The sequence below is a fragment of the Ambystoma mexicanum genome, chromosome 1p (genome assembly GCF_040938575.1).
Source record: "Ambystoma mexicanum isolate Mex_15411 chromosome 1p, UKY_AmexF1_1, whole genome shotgun sequence".
Taxonomy (NCBI): Eukaryota; Metazoa; Chordata; class Amphibia; order Caudata; family Ambystomatidae; genus Ambystoma; species Ambystoma mexicanum.
In genome coordinates, this window is record NC_090921.1 from 408890651 (window position 1) to 408908110 (window position 17460).

General features: G+C 45.3%; 1 protein-coding gene across 1 annotated transcript in view; it reads left to right on the top strand.

Moving 5' to 3' along the window:
• Window positions 1-17460, top strand: part of NWD1 (NACHT and WD repeat domain containing 1) — a 337845-nt gene that overhangs the window by 8102 nt on the left and 312283 nt on the right. The window contains exon 2 of the mRNA XM_069649205.1: window positions 16303-16388. Within this exon, the coding sequence (XP_069505306.1) occupies window positions 16303-16388 (86 nt within the window). The remainder of the gene's footprint in view (window positions 1-16302; window positions 16389-17460) is intronic.

Sequence of the window (17460 nt, forward strand, 5' to 3'; positions counted from 1 at the left end):
GGTTCCCTTCCTGGCGCCATGTGTCTAGGGACACTCTTTGCAAACCATTACAATCAGGTACATTAGGGTTTAATTAATTGAAATTAATCACGCCTTGTACAACTCCTATAATGCAGTAGGTTGTGAAATAAAAGGCGCACATGGAGCCATCGTGTAGCACAACTTCTAGTTGACATATTCAAGTACAGACGTCAATATGCCCCATCCAAAATGTTTGTCTAGTCCTATTTTTGTTTTTGTCATTAGGAACGTTACATTGATTTGCTATTTATATATTGCTTTTGCTTTTCGTTTATTTATTGTATGTAACAGTGTAAAGCAAACTTTTCACACAAACAGCAATACAATGGCCACATTCCATTCATACAAATATCAACAACAGAATATTGCATTATTGCTACATAAATCATTTTAAAACAAGTTTTAAAAAAGTAATAGCAGCAGTGTATAGCGAGATTTCCTGTGCATTAAGGGTACGATTCCAGAAGGCTCTCATGCATAATGTTTCTTCGTAATGCACACATTCCGCAAACAGAGTACTTCCTCGCGCACTCAGGAGAGTGAGTACTGTAGGGTTTCCACCTCCTGTGACTAGCATCTGCAAGGTGTCCCACATCTGGGCCAGTTACTCATAGCACCGAGAATCTCGCAAGTACGGAATACATCGAATTTCATGCGTAAAACATCATTTCTAAAAATCCTAGATGGATGTTTAAACAAATATGTAGAAATGTTATTAAAGATTTGATATCACATCTAAAATGATAAAACAAGAGGTAATTCATTAGGGTCGCTCTATTCATTATACAGTCAGTGGGCCTCATCACGCGTTGGACGGCAGCCCTTAAATGCAGCAGTAACAGGGTTACCACCATATTTACCGCTCTGCCCAATCTCGAGTCTGGCGTGTTTACCCCCAGTTCAAAGCGGGGGTAAACACACAAGGAAAATGCCCATTTTCGGTGCAATTACCACCAGCAGTATTACTGCACGGTAATTGTGCCGGAAATTTCCCATTGGATCCGAGTAATGTTTAACGCCCAACCCGCGATCCGACAGTAATGCTGCCAGACGGGTGGGCGCTAACGCAAATAATGTTGGGCGGTATCCCAGTCGCAATACTGCCCAACTCGTGATGAGGCACAGTTTCTAATATCTTATTTTTACTCTTATTGACAAGGTATTCCGTTCCTCTCTTGATGAATTAACAGAAGCTATCCTAGCATGACATTCGGAGCTTCATGTCTGCAGCCCCTTTTCTTTCTGCAGAGATATAAACAGACTATCGGGAGGAGGAGAAAGTATTTAGCTATAAATTTGCAGGAGCTTCCAATTGATCCACGCCTGTAATAGAATAATAGGCCAAGTTTGTGGCAGATCACCGCCACAGGTACCCCCTGGGGGTCTGGGAGAGGGATAAGGTTCTATGCCAAATTATCGCTTCAAACTTGGCCCAATCCAAAGTAGACTCCATTGTCTCTGCTCCATACGTAATTTTAGGAAAAACTTTCTGGTGATGTCGTGATAACGTAAAACAGGCGCTATCGAGAAGCGTCCATATTTCTTATCAAGCCAACGTAGTTGGGTTGCTGAAGCAATAGTGTTTACCCTAAAAGAAGCATATCGCGATTGCTTTATTTTGTTGCCATAAAATGTTGCACTCATATATTAAAAGTGTTTCACCACCTCTAGTTTATTACTATTTAAAAACCAATTAAAGTTCATGTTTTTACAAGAATTCCTGAATGGTTTCATCTCTAGTACCGTTATTTTTTCTACGTTTACCATGATGTCAAGAACTATCAGGTACCAATTTATCGCATTCAAGGCTCTTTGTAGTCCAATTGGTGTCAAATCACATAGCACAATGTCATCCGCGTATGCAAATCACATAGCACAATGTCATCTGCGTATGCAAATCACATAGCACAATGTCATCCGCGTATGCAAATCACATAGCACAATGTCATCCACGTATGTAAATCACATAGCACAATGTCATCCGCGTATGCAAATCACATAGCACAATGTCATCCGCGTATGCAAATCACATAGCCCAATGTCATCCGCTTATGCAAATCACATAGCCCAATGTCATCCGCTTATGCAAATCACATAGCCCAATGTCATCCGCGTATGCAAATCACATAGCACAATGTCATCCGCGTATGCAAATCACATAGCCCAATGTCATCCGCTTATGCAAATCACATAGCCCAATGTCATCCGCTTATGCAAATCACATAGCCCAATGTCATCCGCGTATGCAAATCACATAGCACAATGTCATCCGCTTATGCAAATCACATAGCACAATGTCATCCGCGTATGCAAATCACATAGCACAATGTCATCCGCGTATGCAAATCACATAGCCCAATGTCATCCGCTTATGCAAATCACATAGCCCAATGTCATCCGCTTATGCAAATCCTATAGCACAATGTCATCCGCGTATGCAAATCACATAGCACAATGTCATCCGCTTATGCAAATCACATAGCACAATGTCATCCGCGTATGCAAATCACATAGCCCAATGTCATCCGCGTATGCAAATCACATAGCCCAATGTCATCCGCGTATGCAAATCACATAGCCCAATGTCATCCGCTTATGCAAATCACATAGCACAATGTCATCCGCGTATGCAAATCACATAGCACAATGTCATCCGCTTATGCAAATCACATAGCACAATGTCATCCGCGTATGCAAATCACATAGCACAATGTCACCCACGTATGCCAGATGCTGAAGCCGACAGCCACGCAGTTTAGGGGGAGTAGCCAGGCACTGATTTATTACATTCCCTATATCCGAGATGTACATATTAAATAAGATGGGAGCCAGAACGCACCGCTGGCGTAAGCTCTGGTGCGTTCTGATCCACTTTTTTGTAAGAACCACGCTGGTCTAACCTAACTTTTATTTTAGTTTTGGCATGTAGTGATATTAAAATACTTAATAAGGCAGGAGGACAACCTAACATTTTCAATCTGTACCATAGCCTTTCCCTGTTTACACGGTCAAAGGCTTGTTATAAATCTAAAAATGCCATATATATTGGTCTTTTTTTCTGGGATACTTGTTCTGACAGCATTTGTGATAGAAATCAATTCAGGGAGGGCCCTACACCCTTTTACAATCATTCTTGGCAGGGACCTAGCCTTCCAGCGGCAGCAGCCCAACCTTGAAATAATAAGGATATTGGCTGATAGTTGGTGGGGTCCATCCTGTCTCCACGTTTATAAATCATAACTATCAATGCACCCTGCCAATACGGAGTATTAGGCGTAATGATGAGACATTTAAGAATAGACCCAGAAGAAATTTAGCCCACAGAGATGGATAGGATTTTAGGGTTGCATTTGAAAGTCCACCTGTACCTGGGGCTTTAGATAATTTACATTTCTGGATGTTCAAAAGAATGGTCTCCGGATCTATCTGCTTGCTGTGCCATAGGGAAACAAGCTGCACCTCACTGATGAGGCCCAACAAGGCCTTTAAATCAGGCATTTAACTCAGGACAGTTGTTGGTTTACACACAGTATATCTAAAGCATCCGTGCCCTTTCCACCATGGCGATTGCTGGAATGGTCATAATACTGGAATCTGAACTGGCTTGTGGATGGGGTTGTGTGCCATCTTTTTGAGGACCGGATCCCTGGCAACATCTCACACAGCTAAGAACTGCTTGCCACCCTTTGCCCCCCCGCCCCTATAATTGTCCTGCATCTGCATTACACCCTGGTCTCGGTGGGTGAACTCATTGGCACAGTGGCAGGGCTTCTGAAACGTTCTGGGAAGGGGTGCCCACCCCCGTCCTACAATTTGCTTGAAGGAAGCTACCCACCCCGTTTTCGGCCACCTGGGACATCTCGTGCACCTTACTAGTCTGCAACTGTCTTTCTGCCAGGCCGCATGGTGAGTTTGTCGTGCATTATGCAGTTTTGCTGTGCCTTTCAGTTTCTCTGTCTCTCTCTCCCCCTTTCCGTCTCTCTGCTCCCTCCCGCCTTGGTGCTTTCCATCTCTCCTATTTACTCTAACCGCTAGTCTATCACCTATCCCGCCTCTCTCCCGAAACCTGGAAGGAAAAAGTTCAAAAAAGATCTCCTGGTCTCCATTTCAGGCCTGCCTATCGATGACACTTACGTCAATGCTTCTTCCAGGCAGACTGTCACAGACATCCTCTTTGTCGCTCCCTCTCCAGACCTATGGACTCCCCACATGGTCTCTGTATTCACTGCTTTCTCTTTGTCGCTCATTAATGGTGAAACTACATGGGAAGTACTCTTGGCATGCTTCTCAGCCTTCAGTTGTATAATTAATGTCTATCAGAATGGCACTGTCATGACCCAGGGCTCCCAGCCCAACCTCCTTCTTGATAGGCGTCTTCTGTCTCTCATCAACCTCCTCCCTTCTCCTGCCACTCCTCCATCTGTCACCCCTCTTGCCCCTTCTCCACCACCGACAGGCCTACCACATCCCTGTACCCCTCCTCGGAAGAACTTCAAAGGTGGCAACCAGCTTCAACTAGTTACCCTCAACTTTCGCTCTTCTGTTAACCACTCCTCTGATATATGTCTCCTTCTTGAAGACTTTGAACTTGACGTTCTCGCTCTCACTGAGACATGGTTCACTGCCAGCTCTGTCTCTGATGTTGACACACTCCTCCCTGAGGGCTACAAGATCCTCTCTAAACCCAGGCCTAACCGGTCTGGAGGCAGAGTGGCGTTGATCTTCCCTGAATGGGTCCCTGCTACTATCATTCCCATTCAGACCTACTCTTCCTTCCAATGCCTCGTCTGCAGGCTGTGTGTCTATCCAACCCTCTCGTTTACTCTCGCCACAATCTACAGGACCCCTGGTATAGTCTCTCACTTCCTCTCAAAGTGGTTAGACCTCACCTCTACTCTTCTTGCCTCCACCAAGCTTCTCCTCCTCTGAGACCTCAATATCCACCTTGACTCTCCTGATCTGTCCACTGGACTCTTCCGCAGACTCTGTGACTTTCTTTCCCTCACCGTTGATCCCTCCGGTCCCACGCACTCAGCCAGACATGCCTTAAATACTCTCATCTCACCAGACATCCCCATCTGCAAACCTCTCACTACACCTCTCTCCTGGTCTGACCATGCTCTCCTGTCCTCTCACCTGGATCTCCTAGGTCCCAGACTAAGCCTCTGCCTGCACTGCCAGTCTCCTTCTCCGTCATTAGAACAATGAAGCGAGTGTAAGTTGATGCTTTTGCAGCCACTTTCATTCCCCCTCCCACTCCTACCACAGACTTGCATACTGACTCTGACCTTGCTAATCTTCATCTCTCTATCACCAACACCCTGGACATCCTTGCCCCTGTCATGAGTATCTGCATGAAGCCTGCTTCCAAGCGAAACTCCTACTATGACTCCGACCTAGCCTCTTTGCAACGCAAGTGCAGAGTTGCTGAGTGGAAGTGGCGGGCATCAGGCACATCCTCTGAGAGACTGGCCTGCCGCCTGCTCCAAAGCCAATACATACTCTCCGTCCGCTCGAAGAAGAGGCCCCATATCCAAGCCTGCATCGTTGGGGCCACTAACAGCATGGATGAACTGTTTAAAATCTGCAAGTAACTCGCCAATCCAACTGCAGTCTCCATTTCTCCTCTGCCATCCATGACACTCTGTCCTTCACTGGCCTCCTGCTTCTTACCCAAAACTCAGGACATCCTGTCCTCACTCTCCTCTTCTCCACTTCCTCTTCCCTCCCCAGCTCTCAGGCCTCCCTTGGCACCCCTCTCCATTTCCCTCCTACTCTTCTCTTTCTCACCCAATGCCTCTCTATGAAAATCTCCTCCAGACAGGTGCTCCCCTGCTCCTCTAGAACTATCAAGGACAACATTTCCTCCCCTGCGTCAGCCTTGGCCGATTTCTGTAATCACTCCTTTGCACTGGCTCCTTCCCGCTACCCCTCAAGCATTCCCTTGTGAATCCTCTCCTCAAAAGCCCACTGCCGATCCTTCCTGCCTGGCTAACTACCACCCTATCTCCATTTCCCCCTTCCTGTGAAAACCCTTGGAGATGCTGGTCATCTCCCAACTGATCCAACACACTGATTCTGTTGGCTCTCTCCACGACCACCAGTCTGGCTTCAGAGAAGCCAGAGGCACGGAAACTGCTCTACTGAACACCGGTGAGGACTTGCCCTCAAATCTTGATTCCAACCCTCCATCTGTTCTTATCCTTTTGGATCTTTCCTCTGCCTTCGACACGGTCAATCATGCCACCCTAACAAATCGGTGCTGTGACACCCTTGGCATAACGGGGGTGGCTCTGGACTGGCTGACCTCATTCTTCACCAACTGACTTTCCCAGGTTCAACCAGGCCGTTTTCTCTCCCCTATCAAACTCTCCACCTGCAGCATTCATTAAGGCTTCTTCCTCTCAACATCTACCTTGCCCCTCTGTTCCACCTGATCTCCTCCGTCTCTCCTCACTTCCAGTGTTATGCAGATGACACGCAGCTCTCCTTTAAGCTTCCCTCTACTCCCTCCTCTTCCTCCTCTCTCATCCCTGACATTTTGCCTGTTATTAAGGTATGGTATTCTGCCAATGTCCTCTTCTCTAATGCAAGTAATTCTGAGATCCTTTTCATTGGGACCCCAGCTCCCTTCTTGCCTCCTACTCTTTGGCCATCCTCTATGGGTCCCCTCCCCTCACCCTCTTGTGAGGCAAAAACCCTTGGTGTCATCTTTGACTCTTCTCTCTCCTTCTCTCCTCACAACGCGGACCTTGCCAAGAAGGTCCACTATCAGCTGTACCTCCTCAGAGGCATTCTCCCTTTCCTCACCTTCCCCCAGAAACCCAACATCTCCAGAGGTCTGGTCCTCTCTAGGCTGGACTGCTGCCACAGCCTCTTCCTCAATCTTCCTTTATCCTCCCTTCGCACCCTTCAGATAATCCAGAATAGGACTGCAAGACGTATCCTTGGCCTCAAGTCCAAGGACCGTATCTCTCCAGCTGTAAAATCTCTCCACTGCCTCCCGGTTGCTGCTAGGATCAAGGACAAGACTCTGCATCATCCATGAGGTTTTCTGGGGTCTTTGACCACGCTACATACAACTCTCGCTCCCTAAATACCTCTGTTGTAGAGCCCTTCCGTCGTCTAGCACCAACTATCTGCAGATCAGACCCTTGTCTAAGCAGAGAGTGAGGGGTAGATCTCTCTCTTTGGCAGGAGCCTCCCTCTGGAATGGTCTCCCTGCCCCTCTCAGTCTTGAGCCAGATCTCCTTAAGTTCCAGAAGCCCCTCAAACCCACCTTTTCTCTTCTTCATTCCCTCACCCCCTCCCCTGATAACACCCCCATCTGCCGAGTGACTGGCTGCCTGGTTCCCTCTGACTTTTAGAGGGCATCAGCCCCCCCGTCCCCAGAACAGTTCATCCCCCTCTTCGCATTTAGCATCTGGACGCTCACCCCATGCAATCCCTGGCACTGGCGCTTCTGGACCCCTGTTAGCACTCACCTAGCCCCTGTGGCCCTCTTCCCCCCTCCACCCCTCTTTTCACTTGCACTCTCTCCTCTTTACCCTGCACTTCCCTTCCCACCCTACTTTGCATTTCGGGCAGACATGCACCCACCCGCCCTGCATGTCTTGTTACTGCACTTGCACAATCAGAATGTCACAGCGGCTAGTAGGACTATTATTGTTATCTTTCTCCCTTGTCCCCCCACCTTTTTGTCTTGTGGCACCTTGTAACAGTATTTGTTGGATAGGCACCTTACAAATATCCAATAAATAAATACATAAAATTGTGTTTCTGTGCAGAGGGAACCTGGCCTCGTACTTCAGGCAGGCCTGCTCCATGGAAGACTCTTTTACTAATCCCTGTGCAAAGCAACGCCTTGACCTGGAAAATACAGCACAAAGGCTGAAGCAGACGGCAGCAGGGCTTTCTGAAGCTGAGACCTGCATGGAGTATTATGGTTTCTTTCAGGCCACACAAGGTGTCTCTCGTAGCGCTGCATGCCACTTTACTGCAGTTTTGGAGAGAACTGAGACACTAGAAGCATTTAGAAATGCAGGGTGTATAATTCAGGAGAGAAGAGAGAGCTATACATCTCCCTCGCACAGAATTGAACATTGAAGGCAACACTGTAGATGCAGCTGAGGCTAACAGACCCGCAGCATACAGCTGACTACACGATCTAGGACTTTGCCATATAGAGGATAAGGAATTTTTTCCACTATATCCAGTCTGGACCATGGAAGACACCCTCTAATACTTCATAACATTGAAGATATTTTGAGAATACTAGAATTGAAATTAGTATTCGTCCTGAAGAAAGAGGCCACTCAAGAATCCCGCTGAAACCGGTTGTCTGTTTAAGAGTTCTGGCTGATAACCCGGACTCCAATTCTCTCATAAATAAATAAGAGGGCTTGCTAAAAGAAATTGAATTAGTTATCATCACAGATTTTCTCCCCAATACATTATAGTGGTGAATAATCCTATTGACCATTGGTCATAGAATCACTTTGTTGTTTTAACGATAAGACACAGGCAATGGGGGCAAAAAATTAAACACAAAATACCGACCTCCATGCTGTGTGCACTTGTAGAAACTAGGAAAGTGTTTTAGAGAGGATAGGGTCAGGATCTCAACATCTTTTGTAGTCGGCCCAGCAGCACCCAGTAGGGCCAACAACCAATCGATACGAGATTATTCACAGATAGGGTCATTTAACTTTGTGCTAGGGACTCAGCAATAGGAATAACTTCGTAATTATTTAGCCTTCTGTTTTCTAAGTGTTATAATACTGCTTCCATTGGTGACAGTACATGGCTGATTTGCATATGTCTGGACCCCATTTGCAATGGCACAGACGGGCTAAAAAACGGCAGTGTGGAATGCTGCCCAGAGCAGTGCCAGTGGTTCAGATTCATTCAAAACCTTCCACTGTGCACTTGGACCCCAACCGGCCCATAAAGCTGGGGGTTGCACAATGGCATTTTAAGATGGAATAGCAGCACCCGTGAGATGGATGGGTATAAAGATTCGTACTGTAGCATCAAATCAATAATGGCAACTCAATAGTTTGGCAAAGGGAGTCCGTTTAATGACAAGTACAAAAAACGGGAACTTTCATGAATATCAGCGGTTGCTTGATCTTCCTTCTCACTTAACAACTCCAACGAACGTCATAAAAAACACATAATTTATACTAAAAACTTGTCATCGGTGACGTACAATGCTTAAAATGTTGCATGCAATTCTATTGGCTCTAGGAAGGTAACTTTAGTATAGGTGCTATATCTGTATATGGTAACGGAGTGAGGGTATTGGGTAAATATTATCAGGTGGGGAATCTAAGCCCTACCTTAAAAATGGCTACTGTAGACATCACTAAAAGTATGACGTCCCATTGGTTCTGCTAACTACAGAACCCTAGATTACTTGGTCCGCTATGATTGGGTTGGCACCAACCCCACTCATACTTTTCCACTTTGCCTAACAGCATGCAGAATGGTCGGCCAAGTGCAGGGTGCTTGTCAGCTCCCTGGCCTTCCTCCAATTATTGCTACAATCAATCATCACTTCAGTGGTCATGTGTCAATTAATTCACTGTGGTTGGCCTCGAGACTGCGTCTCTTGTCTAGAAAAGTTCTGATATCTTTGTATGGCCCACTGCCATGCGTAGGTGTGAAAGACCCCTTTCTTCTTGCTCGGCTGGTCACGTGATTCGGACACTGTGAAATCGTCTCATTTTTCATGTAATTCATGTATTTGATTTTCATTTTACCCACCACCTGCCTTCGGCTTCTAATCTTGAAGTTCCTGAGCAGGATATTCTGTTCTTTGCTTCATTAATTGTAGCTAATGTACGTCTATTTTAGCTGATACAACCTTGGCTTTTTGGGACGATTTGTCTCTGTCTGGGTTTCGCTTCTGCCTTTTATTCTTGATTTGTTAACTATGAAACTCTCCTCATGCGGCTTCCAGTAACCTTTGGTTGATTCTGCCTTGTGCACAGTGGACGTATACTAATATAAAGTGCTTCTTTTGAGGTAGATATGTATAGATGGCGCTTGCCGCTATCTATCTTATTACTAAGCATAGCAAGCTGCCGCACAATTTTCTTAGATTTCTTGCGGTTCCAAACATATGTACATGCGTAAACTAACTGAATATCTTCGCTGTGCTCATGGCACAAGCTGCTTACATTTGACATCGTCCTTTCACTTTAGGTTCGTGATGTCCCTTATCCATGGCATTTCCTCTCTTTTCGTCATTTGCAGGTCGTCATATCGTCTATATGTGAGTCAGTCCGGGTTCTTGTGATGTCACCATTCGTCTTCCATTAGGACCTTTTTTAGTTCTTCAGGGACTGTACGCAGACGATTTTCATTCCGTTTCATTTGTTGATATGGTTTTCTCAATGGATACCTTACCGTCCAGGTTTTCTTAGGTGTAAGTACCTCAATGGGTGCGGTTCTTCTAATTGGTACTGGACAGAGCCCCACTGCGGCTCTCTGCTGGTTTATTTGCTCCTCGTGCGTCACATTCTACGGCGTGAACGTTCCTGGTACTTCCAAATGGAAGACTGGAGTGCAGGCTGTGCTTGGGACCTCTGCTACACCACCCATCCCTTTTTTGATTTCAACACCCGCTCCACGCCACATTCAATTCAATAAAAGATTCTTCTGTCTGCGGATGTGCATATAAGGTCAGAAAACTATGCTCCGAAATAGGTTGGCCTGCAGAAATTCCAGCTGATTTTATTAATGATAATAATGATAATGATGTGTTATTTGTATAGCGCCTTTAACCAAAGCGCTTTAGAGAGCACATATTTTACATAGCCAACATGCTCTACTTTCCTTCTGAGAGATACACCAGAGCATGCATTCTGAATCCCTATGGGCCATCGTACTCCTATAAGATGTTATTCAATTAGGATTTGACTGTTTTAGTTTACAGATTAATATACTCGAACTTTTCTTTAGCATCCCAATGTTGGATTGCCTCATCAAAGGCATGAATATGAGTCTTTTGATTACCAGCCATGGCTAGTTGCTCGCCAGTGATCAGCTCCCTAAGTGTTACCTGGATTGCATTCGCATATATATTTGCTGTCACTATAAAGGAGGTCAGTGACACATTGGCTAAAGCGAGAAGCAATAGCTAGTCTCCATATTAATGAGCGATTGGACTTAATTCCAGATTTAGAGCTGGTAGGACACAATGGTTTTGATAATTAGGTACAGACATATCCAGCGATAACATGCAATGATCACTCAAGTAAGAAAAATATAATTTTACACAGATATTAAACAATGAACCAGATATATGGCCTCATTACACGGATGGCGGTAATGGTTAACGGTCACCGTTAATGGTAACGGTGACCGTTAACCATTACCGCCTTACTACGAGGTCCCTTAGCGGGTTCGTGCTTTAACGCCTGCTTTTTGCAGGCGTTAGAAACCAACCCGCTAATGGACCTTGGTGCTAATTACGGCACCGCAAAATTGCGGTGCCGTAATTAGCACCTTCCCCATTCCCATTATGCACTATGGGGCAAAAATGGGAATGGGGAAGGGCAGTGGTGGAAGGGGGAATTACCGCCCCGCCAACCTTGGAATGGGGCGGTAATTCCCCCTTCCACCAAGGCGGTGCCGGTATTTTACCGGCATGGACCAAGGTGCTAATAGCACCTTGGTCCATGTGCTAATACCGCCATCCGTGTAATGAGGCCCATAGAATGTAATCCAGAGTAGATGAAGAAAGTACAGTGTACCAGGTAACATGGGGTGGACAGTCACTGCAGATATTACAATTCAGCAGGATTAGATGCCAGCAATCTAGTTCACATCTGATCCTGTGCCCACATACTTTGACTATTTCTAATGCCTGTTTACAAATCACCCTCATATAAAATTGGGGGTCTAGACATTCACTATTAAAGTCTCGCAAACAAATTATATGAGCCCCCTCGTCTGCCATTTAATGCATCAAAAATGTTATGAAAAGAAGGAGTCTAGATCTGCAGACCTAGGGTTGAAGTAAATATTCACTAGTAGGCAAAACTGACGCTTCATAAGAACACGATCCCACCATTGTAATATGGCCAGCAAAATATCCTGTCTATTCGTAAGCACTTGCGACAAGGACATTCCCAGGTCATTTTTGACAGCGCATAGTAGACCTCCATACGGTCTACCACGGTTGCCGCAATGCGACTTGCCTTCACACGGCAAATAGAGAATCCGTCTATTATGGTATCCGTAGACATTTTCAATATAAAAAATAGTGTATTTGTTCGAAATAGTGTATGAATAGTGTATTTGTTGGAAATTTCAGCTGAATTAACAAATACCCCATTCAGTGTCATTATAGTGAAAAAGGGGAGCAGGGGTTGCAGGGGTGTCCCCCGCAACCTTGTTCACTATAATGGCATCAGGAGTTGCAGGGGTGTCCCCCCCACTCCAGAAAAAATAAAGTTAGAAGAAAAACCAGAAAAGAGGACCCTGCGGCGCCGGTTCCCATCCACGTAAGTGAAGAGAACCGGTGTTGCAGAGGGATGCAGGAGTAGGCGCGACACAACGAGGTGTGCCGCCAACAGCTAAGTAGGGGGGCGGGTGGCCAATCATGATTCGGCTGAGGCGTGCATTTCGAATGCGGCATTACCACATTCGGAGATTTCGAATATCGAATATTGGGGCTCGGTCAAATCACAGATATCTGTCTATTATGGGCACAGCCTCAATCCAGGTCTCTTGTATGCAGGCAAATTATAGCATAGTTGTCGAATAAGTAATTTTGTGGAGACAAGTGTAAATAACCACGGGTATTCCAAGAAACAAGGGATATTATAGAATCTCAATACCCCTGATGGGCCAAAGAGTTCCCCCCATGGAGTATACATAGTATTGGAGCCCACCCGTAGCAAGGGTCACTGCGTGAGGCATTATTTTGGAGGTTAGATATTGTGCAAGTCCTCTTTTATGCTAATTCTTAAGGGTTCTACAGTGACAAACGCCTCCTCGTTATGACCATCCCTTGAAGTGCACTCCTTGCAAAGTGGCGATGATAGGGCCCAGTGAATGAAACATATCCAAAAGATAACAATCCAGGGGCTTCAGCCAGAAAGGCGTTTCGAATCATTTTAAAATAAAATACAACTTCACAAAGTCAACTCGGTCAATAATAACAAATTCAACTTGAGCTATGTCCCTCGATCTAATCAGCCTAATGTTCGGACATTTCAAATAGTAGAGCTAAGACACAGGGCCTGATTCACAAACGCTTTTTCTAATGGCCCAATCCCACTGGAAAAACTCTGTGAATCAGGCCCTTTCGGTCTGTTCAGCGGAATATCACTGTGTTACTCAAATTAGCGCCCCAGGTACATATAGGCGCAGGACACGGACAACCATCTATAGCAGTACTTCTTAAAAGCATCTTCGGTCAAGCCATGGCAGTGGCATTCCTAGTGTTGCCTCTTTCTTTAGTGGCCTGAGACGGCGAATTGGCGGGTTGTTCACGCGTAAGAGTTTTGTCAGCCAGTTTCGTCCCCCTTTCTTACAATGTGAGGAACATGGGGTACACTTGCAAGGGAGCAGCCGTAGGTGATTTATTCAAACATAAAACCGATGAAGTCAATACTGGTTGCAGAGCAGGTGCTTTGGATAATTCCAGATTATTGCAATTGGTGGAGTTGGAAAGTCTACTGGGTATTGAGTTCCATTGATGATGCGCCCAACACTCTTAGGGCCTCATTACATGGAAGGCGGTAAGGGTTAACGGTCACCGTTAATGGTACCGGTGACCATTAACCCTTACCGCCTTACTACGAGGTCCCTTTGCGGGTTGGAGACTTTAACCCTTGCTTTTTGCAGGCGTTAAAAACCAACCCGCAAAGGGACCAGGGAGCTAATTACGGTACCGCAATTTGCGGTGCCGTAATTAGCACCTTCCCCATTCCCATTAGGCCCCTGGGTTGCGAAAATGGGAATGGGGAAGGGCAATGGGGGAAGGGGGAATTACCGCCCCACCAACCTTGGAATAGGGCGGTAATTCACCTTTCCACCAAGGCGGTGCCGGTATTTTACTGGCATGGACCAAGGTGCTAATAGAAACTTGGTCCACCAACGTCCGTGTAATGAAGCCCTTAGTCTTTTTTGCTCCATGGTGAAAATAATTGGGGTTGTCGGCACAAGAGGTCCTGCTCCCCCCTTTACTGGCCTTAAGACCTGAGGATTAGATGTTGTTACATCATTAGATAAGCAAGGAGCATGGGCTGTTCCACTCAACTCTATAATGGCACCCGTGTCTGCAAATTCAATATCAGAATGAGTAGTTAGAATGGACAAGTTTGTCAATGGGTCATCCTCTTGAATAGGCTTCAGAAAATGCGTAATAGCATTTCTTCCATGCACAGGTGTTGTCGATCTGCTTATATAGTTATTTACATAGAACATATTTACATACAATATCACCAAACCAAAGTTGGTACTCATTTACCGACCTCGTATGAGTGAAAGGCTGAGTTGGCCTGGGCGGGGTTTTGAACCAGCATTTTTATTTGTACTTTGTTTATTTGTATAGCGCGCCTGGCCCAAAGGCATCTTGGCGCTTTTCTTGCAAGGTTACAGTTACATAAATATACAAATGTTGCATGTACATCACAATTCTACATATCCATTTACATACAGTAGATATTTACAGTGGTGTTCCACATGAAGGCACAACAAGAAAGCAGAAAACAAACGTAAGTTGTTATGAGCAATTTGTCTGGTGTTGACTCTAGTGGTCCTGCGCTACAAGCCAGGTTTTAGCTTTACTTCTGAATGAGTGGAATGAAGATTCTGATCTGAGTGGGTTGGGTAGCGAGTTCCACAGCCCGGCAGCGAGCACCGGGAAGCTGCAACCCCCTGCGTCCTGCAGATCACAGATGGATTGCAGCTTCAAGCGCTGAACCTGCTGAGCTATCTAACTGGAAACGAAGGACTACATGTCCCAGAATGCAAAGAAAACAACTGGGTTGGACACACTTTTCCAAAATGCAATCAGGCATTCCTCCATGCCTTTACCACATTTGCTTTTTCGCACCTGCCCCAGGCGTAAAATGGTCTTTCCTCATAGGCCTGCAAGAATCAATTCCACATAAGAATTATATTCTGAGGTCTAATTCAATGATAAAAATAAAAAGAATAAAAGAAACCTGGAACTATGTGACTGCCTTTGGATACCGGGTGCCATACTCACCTGCAGGCTGTCCTCTGTGAAACTCTGACTGGGCCGAAGTTGTAATGAGGCCCATTGAGTGGAAAATAAAGAGCACCAAATAAGCAAACCAAAGACTACCAAATAAAGTCTGCAGAGAAAAGTAAAGAGTGTGCTTGCAGTGTGCTGTAGGGGTGATAGGCCGCAGGCAAATCCGGGTTTCAGGGCCCGCTCCAATTCATTCTACTCTACTTAGCATTTTACAGGAAAATGGGCAAAAGGCAATGTTTGATATTCTGTATAGAACCATAAGAAAATAAATGTGGTAGAGGACTATTTCCTTGGGCCGGCTGCAAAGTATTTGACAGATATTCAACATCTGAGGTTTATTTTGAGGTACCTATTAAGGCTCCCACTGTTTTACTCTGCGATATCATGGCATTAAACCATGAAAACAGAGAGCCTAATCCATAGCCCAGGGCCTGACGAAGACTCAGTCACACATGAGGCTTCCTGCCGTGTGACTGACTCTACCCCAGTCTTGCTGGTTTTCTCAGGCTTAGACCTGGACTTTAATCTCCACACTCCTCTACTAAATGCCAGTGTCCACTAATGGTTGATTGAATGTTTGGTATCTCTCCAGGTTTCGCCAAAATAAAATGGATGCCTCTGTTGGAGAAAACGCATATATTCCAACATTATCCATTCCATTCTGGTGATGCTAGTCTAGTCCTGGTGTTAACTTTGCCATCTGGGACCTCTAGTCCTGTAATTCTCCTTATAAACCCAGCACTACAAGGCCCAGAATGCAAAGTTAAAAACAGGCCTGAACTAGCGTCTCCTGAATGGAATGGATAATGTTGACATTTAGAGCAAAGACCACATAGGAACCTATGTTGTTTCTGGGTTGGATACGTACTGGCTTGTACTAGAGTGAAGACCTACCTTGACCCCTTGGCGAACATAAAGGTTGGGCTAGGTTGAGGAGAAAAGTAGGCACTGTTGAGGTCTGGTTTGAGCAGAAGGAGAGAATGTAGGCCAGGCAGCCCTACAGACTGAGACACCCATTTTTCAATGTATATTTCTTGCAGACATGGCTACTGAGCGTGACATCCTGTTGGAAAAGGCCTACCCGGAAGTGCAAGCTTTCTGCCAGAAGCATGGCTTAGTGTTTGAGGTAAGTGTATTTCTTAAAACAAAAACACAGGTCCTACTTGTGCACGCTAAGGATACAGATATAAAGCATTCCACACACGTCCTTGAGTTGTAGAACGGAGTTTTATTTGCATTATTGGAAAACAAAACCATACAATTTAGTGCCTACAATTTTGGAAGCCAGTGCATTTTTTAGGAAGTCAAATATGTACGTATTAAGATTTTGGAAATAAATGGCTTCTTTGTCAAGAAAATGTAAGTCAACAGTTAGGATAAAGACACATTGGGCCTCATTACGAGGCTTGCGATCCCGTAATGAAGGGTGGCGGTACGGGACCGGCACCGTTCAATACGGGATGCGCAATCACAAGGGGACCCGGAACAGACGTCTGGTAAAACCAGACATTCTTTCCGGGTCCCGCGAGGGGAAGAGGGAGCTAATAACGGGACGTTAGTAACATGCCCGTTATTAGCTCCCTCCCCATTCCCATTGAGCCCCATGGGGCTCAATGGGAACGGGGAATGGTTCCTTCAAGGAGGAATTACTGGGTCCTCCAATGTTGGAATGACCCGGTAATTCCCCATTGAAGGAACCCGGTATTGGAGCCCGGTATGGAGGCAGCCATTGCACTATGGCTATCTCCATACTCATCATGAGGCAAATTGACTTCTCCTGACTTCTTTGTTTCCAAGTCTACACAATGTAAGCATTGTAAGACAAAGCACCAAATGGATTAGTATGATTCCAATTCTGGCCTCTGGGAGTGCAGGAAGGGATAGCGTGAGATGCTCAGGAAATCAATGACCATCAGCATGTTTAAAAATAGCTCTGAAGCTCCTCAACTGAAAATTCTACATAAGTAGTTATTGGGCCCCCTCAGACTTCTGACAGGTGGACACGCACCCTGCTTCCAGCATTAGTCCTGCCTTCCTTTTGATAGAGGTTTAATATAAACTTAATATACATTTTATATAAAAACTGATATCAAAATAGTTTGCTATCGATTTAATATAAAATGTATTTTTGATATCAAATGCGTATGATTTGTGTCAGTTTGATACAAGGTGAATATACATTTTATATAAAAATTATG